The following is a 17,064-nucleotide window of genomic DNA, read 5'->3' as shown; positions in this document are numbered from 1 at the left end:
AGGGTAGAAGCACAGCCCCCAGCCCCTATGCGCAACAAGCAAACTAAAGAAGCAGTATGCTATGGTATATTGTCAGGGTACACCAAAGTAGCCAAATTAGCCATCTTTCATAAGATGAAATAGCACTCACAGACTAATTGAATTTCAGAGCTCAACAGAAGGCAGGGTATGTCCCCTCTAAAAGGGAGCGTGTTGGCCGCAGCAGGTGGATGACTCTGCACAGCAGCACAAAAGTTCTCCTGCTCTTGCCTGCACTACAGTGGGCAGTGCTGAGTGGAAAGGCAGGGGGTGGGCAGAACACTAAACCATCTAGGAATGGTCCCTGGAACCATTTTAGACCTAACATTACCTGAACCTTACCTGAATGTCAGTTCAGAACTAGGTGAACTACTGCTTACATGTGTCCCTGCTATTCCAGCTGAAATGGCTGTAATACAAAGTAGTGCTGATTCTGTTGGGAGGGGAGGACAATCTTGTTAAAGTCTGTCTAGTGTCAAAGGGTCAGCAAAACCAGAAATGTTCACAAAAACTGTGGAGAGGAACCCAGATTGTACAAATCTGTACTGAACAGGACTCTGAAACCTTTAAGATCTTTTCATCAGGAGTACTACTACAGGTTTTGTGCAGTTCTAGGAGGTACTTGATGTAGCATCTGAGTCAAAACTATAAGAAACCTAATCAGAATGAATAGATATTTTGAAAGGGAGCAACCCAGACACCACCCCAGAGGTGTGCTTGAATTTGAAGGATAGAACATATCTAAAATAAAGGGGGAATATGTACCATATTTTGCCTTGGATTCAATTTTTTAACAACTCAGAAGGACAGGGGTGTTGATTTGGGGGTTGGCCAAGAACCAACTCCTGGCAGTAATGGAGGCACTACTTTAATGGGCCAGCCTGCCTCACAGTCATTGTGAAACAGAAAGAGAAGCATGGGATATATAAGAAAGCTCTTTTTTAGATTTATTTAGGTTTTCTTCAGTTAAGGTTTCTGGTGAGTTTTGTGAAAATGTGATAAAATAGGATCTTCTGGATGTGATCTACAAGACAAGTCTGAATATCCTTTTCCAACTTTTATCTAAGTAATTGTTTGAAAACTTAACTGTCATTTAGAGTCACAGTTTTGAAGCACATCTTGCCCTAGGAAACTAGGAACTCACTAAAACTATCCACTAAAATTAAAGAGAACCTTTCCATGATGCTCCCCTGTCACCTTCTTTGTCATCTCTGAACACAAATATCTGAAACTTTCTCATCCACCTGAATGTTCCCACAAGGATTCCTGTGAAATGCTTTGGTCCACTGTGGGTAGCAAAGGTGACAGCAACACCACTTTCTTTTCATGTAGTTCATGTAATACTTTTTGCTCTGTAATTTGTAGGAACTTCTTCTATGTTTTCAGATCATTATGAACAGAGCTTGAAGTCCATATTAAATTTTAAATTTTAATTTTTGGAAAAAAATCAGCACAGGGATCTATTTCTAGAATTTATTCTGACATGATCTAGGAGCTCTTGTAATTTTTATTTTTTTTTAACATTCCTGACTCTGCTCACATAGTTGATGTACACAGAGTAACTTTTTCTTAAACAAAACCTACTCTGAGTTGCCAACTACAACAGAGAGCACCTCCTGCCTCTATTGAGTGCTGGACATCATACAGACTGGCACAGCTTGGATCAGATAATGTGAAAATTTAGCTGGGGATTATCAGTAGAACTGCACAAGATATTTGAAGAGGAGGTAATATTTGCAAGGGATAAGACAGCCAAGTCACCTAGAAAATTGCTGTAGAAAAACAAGTTTTACCTTATGTAACCTCCATTATGCCAAACAAGGAATCTTACTTAGGACCAGATCCTGTTCCCTTTGAAATAAGTGGAAAACTTTCCATTTGCTTCATTGTGGAGGATCAGACCTACAGGGAGTCTAGTTCATCCCTGTAAACAGGATAAAGAAGCAAAAGAAACATCCAAGGCAACTTGTAAGAATTTCCTGGCAGTGTAGGTACCAATAATTAACAAGTGAAAAAACCCTACTGCTTTATACAAAAACATTTTAATTTCCTCTGTCCATACTTACTTCTCATGGACTAGAAAGAAAACTGTGAAATGTTTGGCAAACAGAAAGGACTTTGGTCTAGGTTCTGTGTTCTGTCCATGTGTGCTTTCTGCTTTGTAAACTTTGTTCTGGAAACACCCCTGGACTCAGCTAAAATGTGTTGTCAAAGCAGATCCCAAACCTGACAGCTCTTACTAACTTTGCTGGAGCTTAATAAAGAAATAATTTACTGTAGAGCAACACATAACTTTGTACATCCTGCAACAGCAATACAGGATTACATTCCATTGCATCCAATGGTAGAAGAAGACTAGGTGTATTCAGGTGGCCAAGACCTGGCAGTTGTTTCCCTTATAACGTCATAAAAATGCCCTCCATTTAAAAGAAACTGTTTGTCTGTAGTTTCTGCAACAAAATGCAATCTCAATGATTTCCCTCACTGACAAAGGAACTACTTGTAAGAGTTTGAATAATACAGGCCATGAAATTCAGAAAGGAGAATTTTGTCCTTAGCTATCATAAGAAGCTATTTAAGTTGGGTATGACATCTCTGTGTCTCTTTTTTTTGGTCTGAGGAAAGGAAATAGAAAACAAGAAAACATCATTGTCAATAGCAACAAACCCCAAATTCAAGATATGTTTGTCCAGAAGTTTCTTGCCTATTGTTTACAGCTCCCATCTTCATTTCTCAAAGTTTTCCTCCTGTCTGACATGATATTCTCAGTAGTTAATAAGGGAAGTGTGATCTAGATAAATTGTGTTGGGGTGGGTGCATGGCTTGTTCAAAAAAAAAAAAAAAAAGGCACATTGAAAGAGTAATTGTTACTCGTTTGCTGCCAAAAGAAGAAGTCAAAGGACACTTCCATTGGATCCTATGGAAGTCTATTTTCAACCTTGCTGTACTCAGTATTTTCACAAATGACTTATGACCGGAGAGAATATGCATGAAACTATCTAGGATTTCAAGCTATGAGGAATGATGTACCACTTGGAGGTTGGTCTTAAAATTTGCAGCGTTCTTGTATCCATTCATTTCTACGACACTGTGGCATCTGTAATGTTACTTCCCATAGAGCTGTGTTTCCTATTGGCAGCCTCAGTGGAGAAGCCAGAAGCTGAATGGGTTCTCATGACTGAACTGACAGATCCACAGATAAATTGATCATTGACAGACCATCTAGTAGTCATAGATCTTCTAGTCCCTCCAAAATGGTGTTGAAAAGCGTTGGTTCAAAAGCGTCAAGAAATTTGCTTTAGTGTTCTCCATTATTTAGCCTCCAAATAGTATCAGTCCAGCAGTGTTAGAAGTATTACAAATGGAGCAGTTTTCTTTCAAGAGTAAGAAGAGCAGACTTACAAGTTAGCATAATTATGACTCTTCCAAGACCTAAGTGCAGACTGATCTCAGGTTTTGGGCCTATCCCATGGCAAATAATTACAGTTGTTTTCTACATGGACTTGCTTTTGTTTTTGTTAACCACAGAAAATAAATACATTGTAGGAGGAATCTGAACTCTTAAGAGACTGAAACTCCTATTACTTAAGCCTTTCTGTGGAGCTCTGTATTTTTCCAGCATTTTATTTAACTACTTGACAGCAGCCCAGGAAACTTGAAGCTGCTCTGCCTTCATGCTGTGATATCACCCACACTAGCCACATTAAAAACTCTGTGTCTTGAGACTTGCTCTACCCATGTGTTCATTAAATATTAGATGCAGCCAATGGAGTGATTCAGATTATTTCTGGACATGCAATGTTTGTTTCTAACAGCTCTTTTCCCCATCCTGTTTTAATCACCATGTGACTGAAAGTAGAGCACCTTCCCTGTCTCTGCCAAGAAATTGCAAGATGACAAATATTTTTGTTGCAATGTAGTTTGGCTGATATGAAATGTATCATTGATGTTCACCACTCAACAACAAAGGCCTTTTCCTTCTGCATGTACGCAAGGAGATTACCATATTGTAAGATGCAAAGTTATACACTTATATAAACTCCCTCATGCTAGCTATGTAAATGAAATCCTGAGATCTGTAGCTATGTGAACTCTCCCTTCACCACTCCAATATCATCATTAGATAAAAAGTAGAAGGATCCAGGAACCTGGCTCTTCCAGGAGTGGATTTTCATTGTGTATTTGAGAAAGAGCTAGGGTGTAATGACTAAAGCACAGAAAAGAGGAGCAAAATAGCATGATCATCTTTAGTCCAGACTTGTATGACCTGGGAGTAGAGTTAAATTTTGACCACCTAAGGATTCACACTCCTCTGGTTAGTACAAAAAAACCCAAAACTAAGGAAGGATACGGAAACCTTCCAATCACATCTGCAGGATGAGGATCAACTGCTCTCCACAATCATTGTGGGAGAGGAGACAGTAAGGAATCACCTTAATTTGCAGCAGAGATTATTTAGGCAGGCACTAAAGAAGAGCTTTCAAAATGTCAAAATGGGAACAACTACTGAGGGTTGCTATTGAATCTCCTTCTTCAGAGATTTTCAAAAACTAGTTCAACAAGCATTCACTAGTGAATGGCTTAGATATGCTTGATCATACCTTTATCGGAGAACTCAGACCAGCTCACTTACGGTCTTTTCCAGCCCTCATCTGGGATTCTAGAGGTAGTTAAGGCTCTGAAAGGCTTTTCTCACTTTTCTCACTGCCGCATTTGAATCCCTGCTTAGGCAAAGACTTGCTAATATCTGTGCCTGTGTTAATGATGTGATGCATCCACCCTCTCGTCTCCTGGGTCATGAGTCACTCATGAAGTGCATTTCATCAAAACTATTTCACCTTCTGCCCCCTGAAGTCATTGATGGGACAAAAAGATTCTGTTCCTGTGTGACTAGTGGAAAAAAAATCCAGTCATAGTTTACAATGGTTATGCCAGTAATATAACAATATTGTGTTTTCCTTTTCTGATGGGCAGAGTGTTTATTCTTCTACCAGCTGTATTCATTTAGCATGTTATTCATCTATTTGGTTTCACTATATGTATATTTAACAGTTTGCAATAGGGAGGATGCAATCTTTAAACAGCTTTTCTCCACACAGTTATGTATTAAGTGAGTCTATATTTATAGGTAACTGAATCTGATAGTATCACCCAGTGCTAGAATACTGTAGCTGAGTCTTAGATTTATACCACAGATGGAACTGATTCAGAAATGATTTTGCAAATATTGTGAAACTCATACAGTCCTAACTATCTTACAATATCTACATCTGAACCTAGAAAAGTTGAAAGGAAGACAATGAATACACATTCCAGAAGAAAATAAACCAAAATGTCAAGTGTACCATATATCTAAAGGGACAGAAATTAGCCAAGGATGTATTTCTTGAGTCTATTATGTCAGAGTGCACCAGGGACTAAAGTTCTAAGGGTTATTTTGGGTTTCAAAACCAATTACAGAGACAGACAGCCTTCTGGGACCAGTGGAGCCATTGACTAATTTAAAGTGGCTTGAATTCTGTCTGTGATGTATGTATTTAGGTGTACCTGGATTTTTGGCTAGCATGATTTCCCTGTGACTGTTATTACAGTTCTTCTATATAATAGTAGTAGCTAAATCAAAAAGGAGACAGCAGTCATTCCCCCTGAACTGCAACTTCTGAGTATGCTACAAACACAACTTGTATCTTCTGCACATCCAGGGTCTAACTCAGATAAAAGACTGAACAGGGAGGGGCTAGTCATAGTACTATAAAATAATCTTCCTACAATGTCTGGCTTTAAAAAAAAATAAAATTCTACCTTATTTTAAGCTGAATGGGTAAAGGAGGGGGAGGGAGGGTGGAGATTATTTTCACATCCTGAACACTGCTGTCTATGTAGTGAAAGTAACAAAAACACAGAAGGCTGAAAACTTAAAAGTAAAGGCTGAAACCCTAAGTACAACAGAACTGCTCATGTCTCACAAACTCAGAAAATCAGAGATTTGAGATCTGATGCTGAAATTCTGGTCAGGGCAGTCTTTGCATCAAAGAGATTAGTTTGGTTCTGTGCAGGCTTATAGGTAGGAAATTTCATTCACTATATTTGGGGCTGGATCTCTGTTCCAATTACAGAGCCCCTTCACAATTTATAGGTATTTTGAGGTTCAGAGTTTTTAGAAGGACCCATCTCTAGCAATGCAATTAATACACACGGAGCTGCACCAAGGGTTATAAGAAATCTTTTCCCAGAGTGGTTTAGGTTTCACTAATGTGGATCGACAGCGCTGCCCTTTTTTAGATAGGCTTAGGGAGGCTTGGACAGGATCATACCCAAAATGTACAGTTAGGCTGAGAAGGCACGAGAAGGCGGGTAACAAGTCTAGTAAGTTAGTGAATGTCTAGAACTGACCATGTTCTCCATGACTCCCGTCCTGTTGGCAAGCTCACATTCCTCTGCATGCCCATTGCAAAAGCAGCTTCCCCGGATGATCAGGTCATAAATAGCATAGTGGGCAAATCTCTGAGGTTTCTCCACCAATCCTGAACCATGGCATGGACATTCCTGTCTTTTTAACAAAAGGAGGCGGAGGTTGGTGAGTTTCAGGAGATCTTGAGCCTCAGGACTATAGGGGTCTTTGATCTTGTTAGCCGGACTTAAGGCACGATAAATCACCTGAAAGACAGAAGATACACATCCAAGAATAGATACAGGACTCTGCATACACAGCAAACATCCCAAGGTGATGTTCAGGGAAAAGTAATAGTTCCTATTTAGAAGACTCTGCATAAGCAGTTGTGGGGCTGTGACTGATCCCAGAACATCACAGCTGAGTTACCACCAGCTGGCCAAGCCACAGCAAGTGACTGTGTACCTGCTTTCACCCCCTCTCTGATGTAAGATAGGAAATGCCTTAGCTTAAACTTCTTTCCTTGGGGTTACTGAGCCCAGTCAATTGTAGTTCAGCCAATATGTGGTAACTGGTCAAGCGCTGGTTTCTTCTTTGTGTTTCTGAGCCAAGTGACAACAGTGTCACTCAGAGAAATCCAAGGTTTATTGGCATAAATGCATTATTAATGCCATGCATATTTCTCAAAGCTTTTTAGGAACTTGGCTTTAGCATGAGTTCTAGAGTCAGGTAAACTAAGGCACTAAAGGGAAGAGGAAACTGTGATCAGACTTTTGGCTTGGTCACTTGAACTATGTGCTGGAAAACACAGCTTGGCTTAGGGTGAGTAAGCATTGAGAAAACCCTGTCTTCAAACAAAGCCAACTGGTTTACTCATTAGGAGAAGAGAAGTAGCTACACTGCAGTGAGCTCGCAGGACCAAATGTGCTTACTGGCCGTCTGTGGGTTGTTACTCTTTTGTCACAACTTTTATGCTGTTTGATAGTTCTCCAGAGCAGCAACAGTTTGGTTTTGGTATCACAGTTCTAATTTGATGTTTAACGGTGACTGAAAAGACATGTTGTACTTTAGCTCATGCACCACTCTACCCTTCTGTATCTCTCAGGGTGTGTTTGTTTCTGTTGCTTTTGGGGAGAGGTTGACAATGGAGGGCTGCACCACAGTCCATGCCAGTGAACTGAAAAGCTGGTTGCATTCGTTCCCAGGCTTAAATGTCCTCTATGGATATTCTAGCTCCAATTTGAGAGCTATTTTCTCCTCTGGTTGAGTTTTTCCATCATAGCAGAGGGACTTGCCCTCAGGGTTCTTTATCCGTGCTTTACAAGTGGTGACAGTGTCTGTCTGACTAACTCCATTAGTGGAGTGAAAGCTTTGTTTCCATAGGGATTCCCTCTTTCCCTCTCTCTCTGTGTTTTCCTTTTTCTTTCTTTCTAGTGAACCGGCCAATTTAAATACTTGCAGCATGTAAAATGCTTTTGCTCCTTTTTGCTTGCAGGAGCCAGAAAAGAGCTTGTGGTACATGCCTGGAAGATAATTTGTTGCATTTTGATGGCACATGAGGAGGTAAACCCCCTTAAACTAACAGAATCAGCTGCCAGGCTTCGCACAGAGCTATACCTGGCAGTACCACAGCAAAGGCAGTGGTACGTTTCCCACCTGTCCAGAGCACTTTCTGGTTAGCTAGCTCTGTTCTTTTTTCTTTTCACTCCCTTCTCTTATACTGTCAGCTACTTACAAAGCTGCAAACAGCCCTGTTTGGTGAGGTCAGAGGTGCCCATATTTCCTTGTTTGATAGAGCTATGGGCAGATTGCCCAGGCTGTGCAATGCAGGTGCCTACATTCCCCTGACCAATGAAGCCATGACAAAATAGCCCAGGCCTTTCCACCCCAATGTCCACATTCCCCTGGTCAAGGGAACCATAAGCAAATGGCCTATTCTGTTTTGTCCAGGTGCCCAGCGTTCCCCTTACTGATGGATTCACAGGACAAAGACCAAATCTCCTCTGTCCAGTTCCCCCAGTCCAGGATGGTCTGATCTTTTTAGTGGAAACCAGTTTTATGAACTCTTTCTCCTTCTTCCCAGTGCCCTGTGGACCACACAGAGGTGGAGTGGTTTCTCAGAGACCTGAGCCTCTGATCGTGTACAGACACACACATCTTCTCCCACATGGTCAATTAATCTAAGACCAAGGCAGCGAACTGGATGGAATTGTTCTGCAGAGCCTGCTAAGCTCAAAGATCTCATAGTAGGGTTAAAAACTAACTACGGGGATATTAACAGTTAAAATTCCTTGTGAAACTGTTTTAAATTGGCATAGAACAGAGGAACCAAGGGTAAAGCAGTCTGTTCAGTTACTGGTTTTTATAAGCTCTATTCTTATACTTAGCCTTCTTGTCTATGGCTCTCTAATAAATATGCTTAGTAAAAATGGTATCTCCTTTCAGGATGGCTCTCCAGAGGATACCTAACAGATCACTGGCTTGAGAACATAAATGCCAGAGGTACTTTGCTCCAGGACTAGACATCTGAAAAAAGGTAATCAATATGTCATTAGCTTCTGCAAGATCTGCTCCGGTCCTGCCAGTGACCTCCTTATACAAGGCTGTGCAAGAGGCTTAATGTCTCTGTGCCCCAGAGATCCCGGTTGTGAACAGCTATGGATGTTCTTACAGGAGAGAGAGGAAGGGTGAAAGAGGTGAAGAACAAGAGTTTTTACTAGGCCTCTCTGAAAGAAATGACTAGATAATGGTCGAAGTGTTTCTTTTTATTGTATGTCTCTGGCATTATACTTCTGCTTGATGACAATAGTCTTGCATTGTGTTGTGTTAACTGTGAAGGAAATCTTGTGTATTGTATTGCACTACTAGAAACCTATTTTGTATACAGTATGATAAATTTAAAAAGATGGAATCATGTTTTGGGATCTCCAGTCAATTATCCATCCTCCCCATGTCTTAATTGGCATCCAGATAGCACTGAGTTCTTTAGGCAAAAGAACAGCTGTTGAGTGCTCTTCTCTCAGCATAGGGCCATTTGCTTTCACAAAGCTGTATTGTTTTTTGTTTCTTTGCTTGACAGCTTGGAAAAAGGTTGGGTTCCCTGTAGGTTTATTGTTTTGCAAATATTTTCATTTCTGGCCTTGCATCTCTTGAGGGGAGTTTCTTTGGCATTTTCCATATCCCCTTAGAACTCTGAACATCATTTGTGAGTAGACATGTTAATAGCTTGGATGTCCCATAGGGATTGTGGCATCCTTTTAAGAAAACACAGTATTCCATTCCAGTTGAGGTACAAGAGTTTGCTTGTATTATTAATTCATGACACATTTCTGTCTGGAATAAGCTCAGTGGTGAGACTGGATCTGCTTGTCCTTATCTCTCCAAAGGCAAGACTTGTTAAGTGTTAAAGATCTGATTTAGGTGACATAACACTAGTGAAGTCTTTTGGGAGTGGCATTTATATGTTCTTCTTGGAGTCAACAACCACTAAGGAATTTCCTTCCTTAACTTTGTAAAAATTGAAGATATTGAAGACATACTTAAACAAAGACATTTTGTATCAGCAGAGTCAAAGCAGATGTGTTGTGCCAATATAAGTAGGTTCAGGTGAGCTGCATTTTGCACAGAGGTAGCACAGTTTTATTTCGTATTTAAATCAGTTCAACAGCATTAGTTCATATTTGCATAAAACCGGAAAATGGAATTTTCCTCTCTCTTCCCTTCTGGAGGACCCATTCTCCTTGAAATATTGGTGGTTAAAACCCTTGAGCACAAGGAAGAGTATAATGTAATCACCATCTCTTTGCTAATTTTTAATATTTGATTGGGTGTTTCTTCTCACATTAAAATGCCAGTCATTAGACTTCCTTAACATATGTGTTGCCCTACTGTCAAGAGCAATATGTTACAATCCAGAAGTTACACTTATTAGTCTACTATGTGTATTGATTCAAATAATTGTAGAGTGGGATGAATGTTTAAAACAGATCTGGTATCTCACCTTACATGCCTTACATGCATTATTTTTCCATAAATGCATGATTTACCTAAAAAAAACACCAAACCCAAACAACTAAACTTTTTTCTGTACTAAAAATACATGATTATGTTTTAAATGAATGCATTTGGGTTTATGGTTCCCTAAGAAAAAAATGAATCCTAAATTAGGAGACAGATTGGTGGTGGTTGTATATATGGATTGATAATTTTATTCGGTACGGGGAAGAATTTCATTTCTGTAAAAAAGGAAGAGATGTCACTGACCAAAATACAGAGTTGGGAATGTGACTATTTGTTCAAAGCCCCAGTGTGGTTTAGTATAATGTTCAGCAAGTAACTTAAGCTTTATGCTGTTCTGGATTGCCAGTGAATTCAGTAGGAACAGGAGAAGTCTGTTGTATGTCCTGCTTACATTTTTTTAAGAATAGGATACAGGTATTCAAGTACTTCATGGAATGGGAAGAAGATTAATAAATTTATATCTGTAAAATTCTCTGAGAATCCCTAGAGATGGATGTTCAATACATGCAATTTTAATAATAATAGGTAAAAGAAAAGGGTTTGGCTGTCTTTACCATTTCTGCATAAATGTTTTAAAGATCAGGTTAGAAACGGGTTTAAGTATTAGTGAACTCCCAGAGTCATGAACTGTGGGAAGAGACACTCCACCTTTTCACTGTGTTATTTGTTCCTTTTTTTTTTAGTTCACAAGGTTTGTGTTTCTGAAGCCTATGCAGCAGATTCGTTCTATACAGGTAGACATTTGACTTCTGCCTTTTGCAGAAAGGCAGAAATATGGTTCATTTTTCATTTCCCAGAGATACTGTGCAAATTTGCAGTTTTCCATTATATTCATGTAAAAGACATGAAGAGAGTGTAAGGAAAAAGAAGTGTGTTCTTATAATTAAGATGCAAACTCTGAAAAGAGCTTCCCATGATGTTTACTGTAAAACTATTTCTCATCTAATTAAATGTCTATCTGGTATTAAGCTCCATGGAAGCTCTGTTCTTTTTTTGCTGTAACAGACTGCTCTGAAATCTCCCAGTCGTTTTTCTAAACATCGGTGTGCAGCCTTCATAAAAGTAGCTTATACACAGCTGCAAAAGAAAATCTGGTGGTGATTAAGTCTGCTAAGGGACACCCTAGAAATCTTTCCGCTTCCATTGAATTGGATGGAAGTTGAGGGTATTCAGCACCTCTGTAGTCTCAACCCTTGGTGGAAATACATCCTAGATCCAGAGTTTCCCTTATAATCAGGAGCTGACACTAGAGCTGAATGCTGAGTAGGACATTCATGCTTATCTGCATATCTGCTATCAAGCGCATATTTGTCATTCTCATTTTCAAAAGTCAGTCAGCTGCGCCTCAAAAAGATGGTCACTAACCTGTCCTCTCCTGACCTTTCTAAGAGCAAGGAAGTTTGGAGAATGCTGTAAGTGTGCATAGCTAAAAAAGGTAGCCACTGTTAGAGGATTGGTTTTGCTATACACAAGTTGGCACAGCTTCACAGGGGGTGATGTTTTATTGCCAGTCAAGAGATCATCTTCATTCCAGAGACAGTGTCTCAGATTTTTGATTTCTTGCCATATGTTTTACTTCTCCATTCTTGATGCAGATAATTCTGTTTTCTTAACCTGATCTTCCAGCCGGTATTAGTCAGAAAAGTTGTGGACACAACAAAGGTTCCCCCTTGCAAGCTCATAGCCTAAGGTCAAGGAATATGAGTCATAAATAGCGGGCAGTGCCAATGCATGCCCTCCTACAAAAGAAGATCCTTGTGCAGAACAAGAATTTGGTATTACAAATCATCCTTAAGCTATGTTGACCATGTTGCACACAATCAGGTTAATGAGATCAGAAATGTCTGTGTGCTTATACTAGGCCCATCAGAAGGAAGCTGCAGTAAAAACTCTCATCAGTCCTAAATCCTCTTCATTAAGAGATTTTCATGTGAGTTGATTTTGTTCTTAAAGGAATAGTAAACAATTGTCTCAGAATTTTTCCTACCCAGTGGCAAATATCCTCTGATTTATTTGATGGAGCCCCTTGACTATAATTCTTCCGTCTTGTGGTAATCTTTACTAAGAAGTAGTCTTTTTCCTGTTTTGAAATACTGTTCACTGTACAAGAAATTCTAACTATTCTCTTAGCTATTAGAAGGCCCATTCTGACAATTCCTGGAATAGTGTTTTTTGGTCAAGATCCACTGCTTTTCTGTCTTTCCAGAGAATAAAACTTAGATGCCATGATAGGTTATGACAGTTTGTTAAAGAAATAATTGTGCATTCGATTTTTTAAATTTCTCTGATCTGGGTAAATTCAGCTACTACCAAGACAGTGGCATCTTGAATTCATTCTGTGTTTTTCAAAACAGAAAGGGTCAATGTCACTTCAATTTGCATTTGCTTTGAGGTTATTCCAGTAATGCAGTCAGTGTGGCATTAATATTAATATTTAGGCATTGCTGCCAATATGATGATGGGGAAAGACTGCACAGTTCAGGTTAGAGGCAGACAAATATGAAGAGCCATGCAGACTTTTTCTCTTCCTCAAACAAAATATATTCTGTAGGTTCAGGTTATCCTCAGGTGTAAATCTCTATGTCTGTGTAGAAAGGCAAGGTTTGCAGGGAGAAGCAGCATCTTCTACTAAGCCAGGTAATGTAGTTGGAGTACAAAATCTAGACTATCAGGCACAAAACCCTTCAGCCTGCAGTCTGTATACAGGGAATGGACAAAAGGCCTTCCATTCTACATAGCACCACCTTACATGGGGATGTGAGAACATTTCCATGCTGCCACAAAGTGCAGCGTCCTTTTTCATTATGAGGAATGGTACTTGCTCTGAAATGGCAAAGGGCAGCACAAGATGTTCTGTGATGCAGACAGCCTGACTGGGAACTGGTTTGAGAACGAGGAGACTCATTTCACTCTGCTGAATTATCAGGGAAAGTTAAACCAACCCATCACCGTCAGTGCCAACCAATGTCAACCAAGCTGTGTTCTCATGGGAGAGCATCCATTCCACTTCTTTTATAAGTGAAGCCACTTATATCTCTAGGTCTCGGCTGAAATCTTATACTTGAACAGACTTAGCTAAGTGTGTAGTCTCACCTTGACAGCGATGTGTGGACAACTGTGGAGCAAACAGTTAAGTGTTCTTTTGCCTGGAGTTTGAAAATTACAAACATTAGTCTCTAAGATTCATAGCATTTTAGACAAGAATTTTTTCACAGTTGAGACTTGGGAAAAAAAGTTATGGCTGCAACTCCACTGAAGTTTTATAAAACAGGGTGAGCAGAAAAATTCATTTGATACCTGCTGCATTGTATGTTCAGGAAATGCAGAAGCAATGCTCAGAAAAAAATCTACTGTGTCTTTCTGGCTGGTTTATAAGGTTTCAGATGTCTCTGAAATGGCTCATTACAAACCAGGTTAGAGTGGGACACTTGGTGCCCTCCTGAAGTTCACTTGCCAGGGACAGGAATGCTGGACTGGTCTCATCAGTTCAAATTCCGTTCAGAGACAAATCCTTGAGCCCCCTAATTCTTCCTCCAGGGAAGCAGGGCCTGGCAGTGGTATCTGCTTGTTTACACTGCTGGTGTTAACTGCTTCCTCTCAAATTGCCTCTGCATTCTATCATCTCCTCTACAGTTCAAGTTAAACGAAACGCTGAACAGACGGCCCTAGTCATAACATTTAGGCACTTAAATTCACTAGTGACTAATCCCTCCTGGAACCCTTTCTGGATAGAAGTCCAAATAACCTGACCATCATGCAACTTTGAGAGGCCAGTCCTGATGACTGTTGGACAATTCACGACAGTGCAAGACCCTGCCCTTGCATCTTAGCTACTAGGAATTCAACCTTGTGATGTGCTGAGCATGTTTCTTTTCAGTGACCCCACTGCCATATGAGATCAGACCTTTAAGAAGCCACTGAAGCCTTAGTGGTGACCTCCTGAATTATTGATATTGCCACTTAATGAGGTGTGTGTGTGTGTGTGCAGGGGATCCTCCTTTTTTATCAAAAGGTTTGGCATGAATACAGTAGGAGAAAAGCCTAAGAAAACACAGAAAAAAATGTAGGTCCTTGGAACAGAATCACATACATTCCACACAGAGCCCTGGCCCTGGCCTGGTTTGGTGTCTGTGTGCAAGCAGTCCCCCTCTGCCATAACTGTTGCTCAGGGAGTCCCTGTAGATGGAGAAAGGCAGCAGAGGTCTTCAGTGTCAGTGCAGAAGAAAAGGCCTTCCATAAGGTTGACTGTGGCTTCTGTCTGAACAACCTGGTGGCTTTTGAAGCAGACAGAACTGCAGCCCATCACAACAGGTCTTGATCTGGCATTCACAGAGTGTGTTTAGAAGAGTGATTAAAAGTCTTTTAGCTACAAAGCGAGTCCACTCATCTTTGACAAAAGGCACTGCTGGGGACTTCTGTCCCTAAAGAGGTCACCACAGGATACAAAACGGAGAATGAACAGGTCTTCTGCGCAAGGCACACTTAACATGTTGCCATAGAAACCAGTTACTTAATTCAGGCATACACAATTCTTCCAGCCCCCAGTGAATTCCAGTAATGGGTTTATTATATCACACTTCATTGGTGTCATCTGTCACACAGACACTCACATAAATGAACCAGCCTTTGATTCAAAACTCCCTTCCCCTAGCTAGACCCAATAGGGGAAGGGTCTCCTTTTGGGTCTGATGGTTATAAGCAGGTCAGTGTTCTACCCTGCTTTGCATGCTAATGTTTTCCTTTCATGCAAACATCATCTTCGATGGAGGAGAACATTTGTTTTCATTTCCCGATATTCCAGTTTATTAAAAATGTGCTCTTAATCTCTCAGATCCTTGAGTGCACGTGCTGTCAGGATGCAGGTTGAAACATTTCAGTCCCTGTTTCCCCCACATGACGTTTGAACTGTAAGTCACACCAAGGTCTCATGCAACATTGTGGTAATTTCTCCTTTTATATGGGCCAGAGTTTTGATTTACATTAGCTGACCCGAAGGCTCATTTTAGGCTCCATGACTATATAGTACAGTGTTTTTAAATTAGAAAAACAGATGGATAGACAAGTAGGTAAAAAAGGTCTCAGTTGATGCATAAGACTCCATGCAAGCATTGCCTGTAGATGCACTTACAGTAAACAGACCTTAAAAAGTTGGGTCTGTTTTAAGTTCATGATGTTGTGTTGGAGGTTGGCGTACTGAAGATGATAAGCAGACAGGCAGTAACTATTCTCCCTGAAGAATAGTTAAGAATGTTCTCCCTTAAGAATAGGATATAGATTAGAAGCACTTGTTTCCCATTTAATAAATAATTTCTTATAGTGATAGAAGTCAATAGCCAGAACATAGGCTACTTAACAGGCCAGTCAGGACTTAAGACATGCTAGTGGAGGATTTTCACTGAGAAGTGTTTATAAGCATAGAAAGTTAGGTGTTGATTTTGTGGTGCTTCACATGAAGCAAATGATGTGTAGGCAATTGGCAGTGAACAAACTGCTCTGCCTCCTAGACCAGAAATCATCAATAGAGCAAGTTTACTGCCAGAAGAATTAAGACAGGGAGACCTAGGATCTCTGATAGATAGATTCTAGCTGCAGAAGCACTCTGGATCTGAACAGGAGTAAGGGATTTAGTAAATGCTGGAGTAAAAGAAAACTGCAAAAGAGATATTAGGAAGTAATCTCCTTGTATTTCTACAGGACTTGTTCCCCAATGCATGACACCTTCTGTCTCAGCTGTACCTTATCTGAGACAGAATGGAGATGTGTGACCCTGTCAGAGGTGAAAGATAAGGGATAATCTACAAGAGGCAAGGAATACATCTTAACTTAGTGATACATTATGTTCTGTTGTGACATTGTCACATCACTCAGCCAAATGTCTTTTGCTTCCATTCTAGTCTCCTAAAAGTTTCTCTTCTGCCAAGTTTCCTGTCATGCTCCCAGGTAAAACCTCTTTCAGTGGTCCTGGAGGACCACCAGAGTGTGCTGACTCAGGGAGATGTATCTCAGTTTATAGATGCATATAAATTACTGCAGCTCTACCACCTTCTCCTTTCACATTTACATTCTCAGTTCTGGAAGCCAGTTGACCTGAAATCTTGTTTCATGATGTGTCCCATATGGGTTTTAAGCCTAAGTGTTCTTAGTAAGCCATCTCTTTTTTTGATTCCTTTTGTGCCCTGTTAAAAAGTATTTGTATCTCTTCCTCAAGTGAATAGGACAACGCCTGAGAAAATCCTGAGTGTCATGCAGTGGAAATGACTTCAACCCCCTCAGTAGAGAAAACTGGCATTTATCTCAGAGCATTAATTAGCATTTAAGTTGGAATGGTTTTGATCATTTCAGAAATGTCAGCTTGTGATGTCAGCTCCTCAGCAATCCAAGGCTTAGCCAGAATCAGTAATTGGATAGGTCAGAGTGGAGGTGAAAAAGAAGCAGAGAACACTGCAGAAAGTAGTGGTGGGGATTCAATCAGCTTCCTTCCAAGTCAGTTGTGAGTCAGTGCTTGAGGGGATGCCCTGGTGACATTTGTGACATCTTTAAAATAAGGTGTAAAATTGCAGTTCTGAGATGCATAGGCAAAGCTCCTGTGAGACTTGTAGTAAGAGTAGCAGTGTCACTCAGGCAAATGTGATCAG

The 17,064-nt window shown here is 40.3% G+C and overlaps 1 protein-coding gene across 1 annotated transcript in view; it reads right to left on the bottom strand.

Annotated features, from left to right (window-relative positions):
* LOC126049702 (netrin-4-like) overlaps positions 1–17,064 on the bottom strand; it is a 55,025-nt gene that overhangs the window by 27,489 nt on the left and 10,472 nt on the right. Inside the window, exon 3 of the mRNA XM_049826533.1 lies at positions 6,412–6,675. Within this exon, the coding sequence (XP_049682490.1) occupies positions 6,412–6,675 (264 nt within the window). The remainder of the gene's footprint in view (positions 1–6,411; positions 6,676–17,064) is intronic.

The sequence above is a fragment of the Accipiter gentilis genome, chromosome 23 (assembly GCF_929443795.1).
Source record: "Accipiter gentilis chromosome 23, bAccGen1.1, whole genome shotgun sequence".
Lineage (NCBI taxonomy): Eukaryota > Metazoa > Chordata > Aves > Accipitriformes > Accipitridae > Astur > Astur gentilis.
This window is presented reverse-complemented; position numbering and strand designations above follow the sequence as displayed.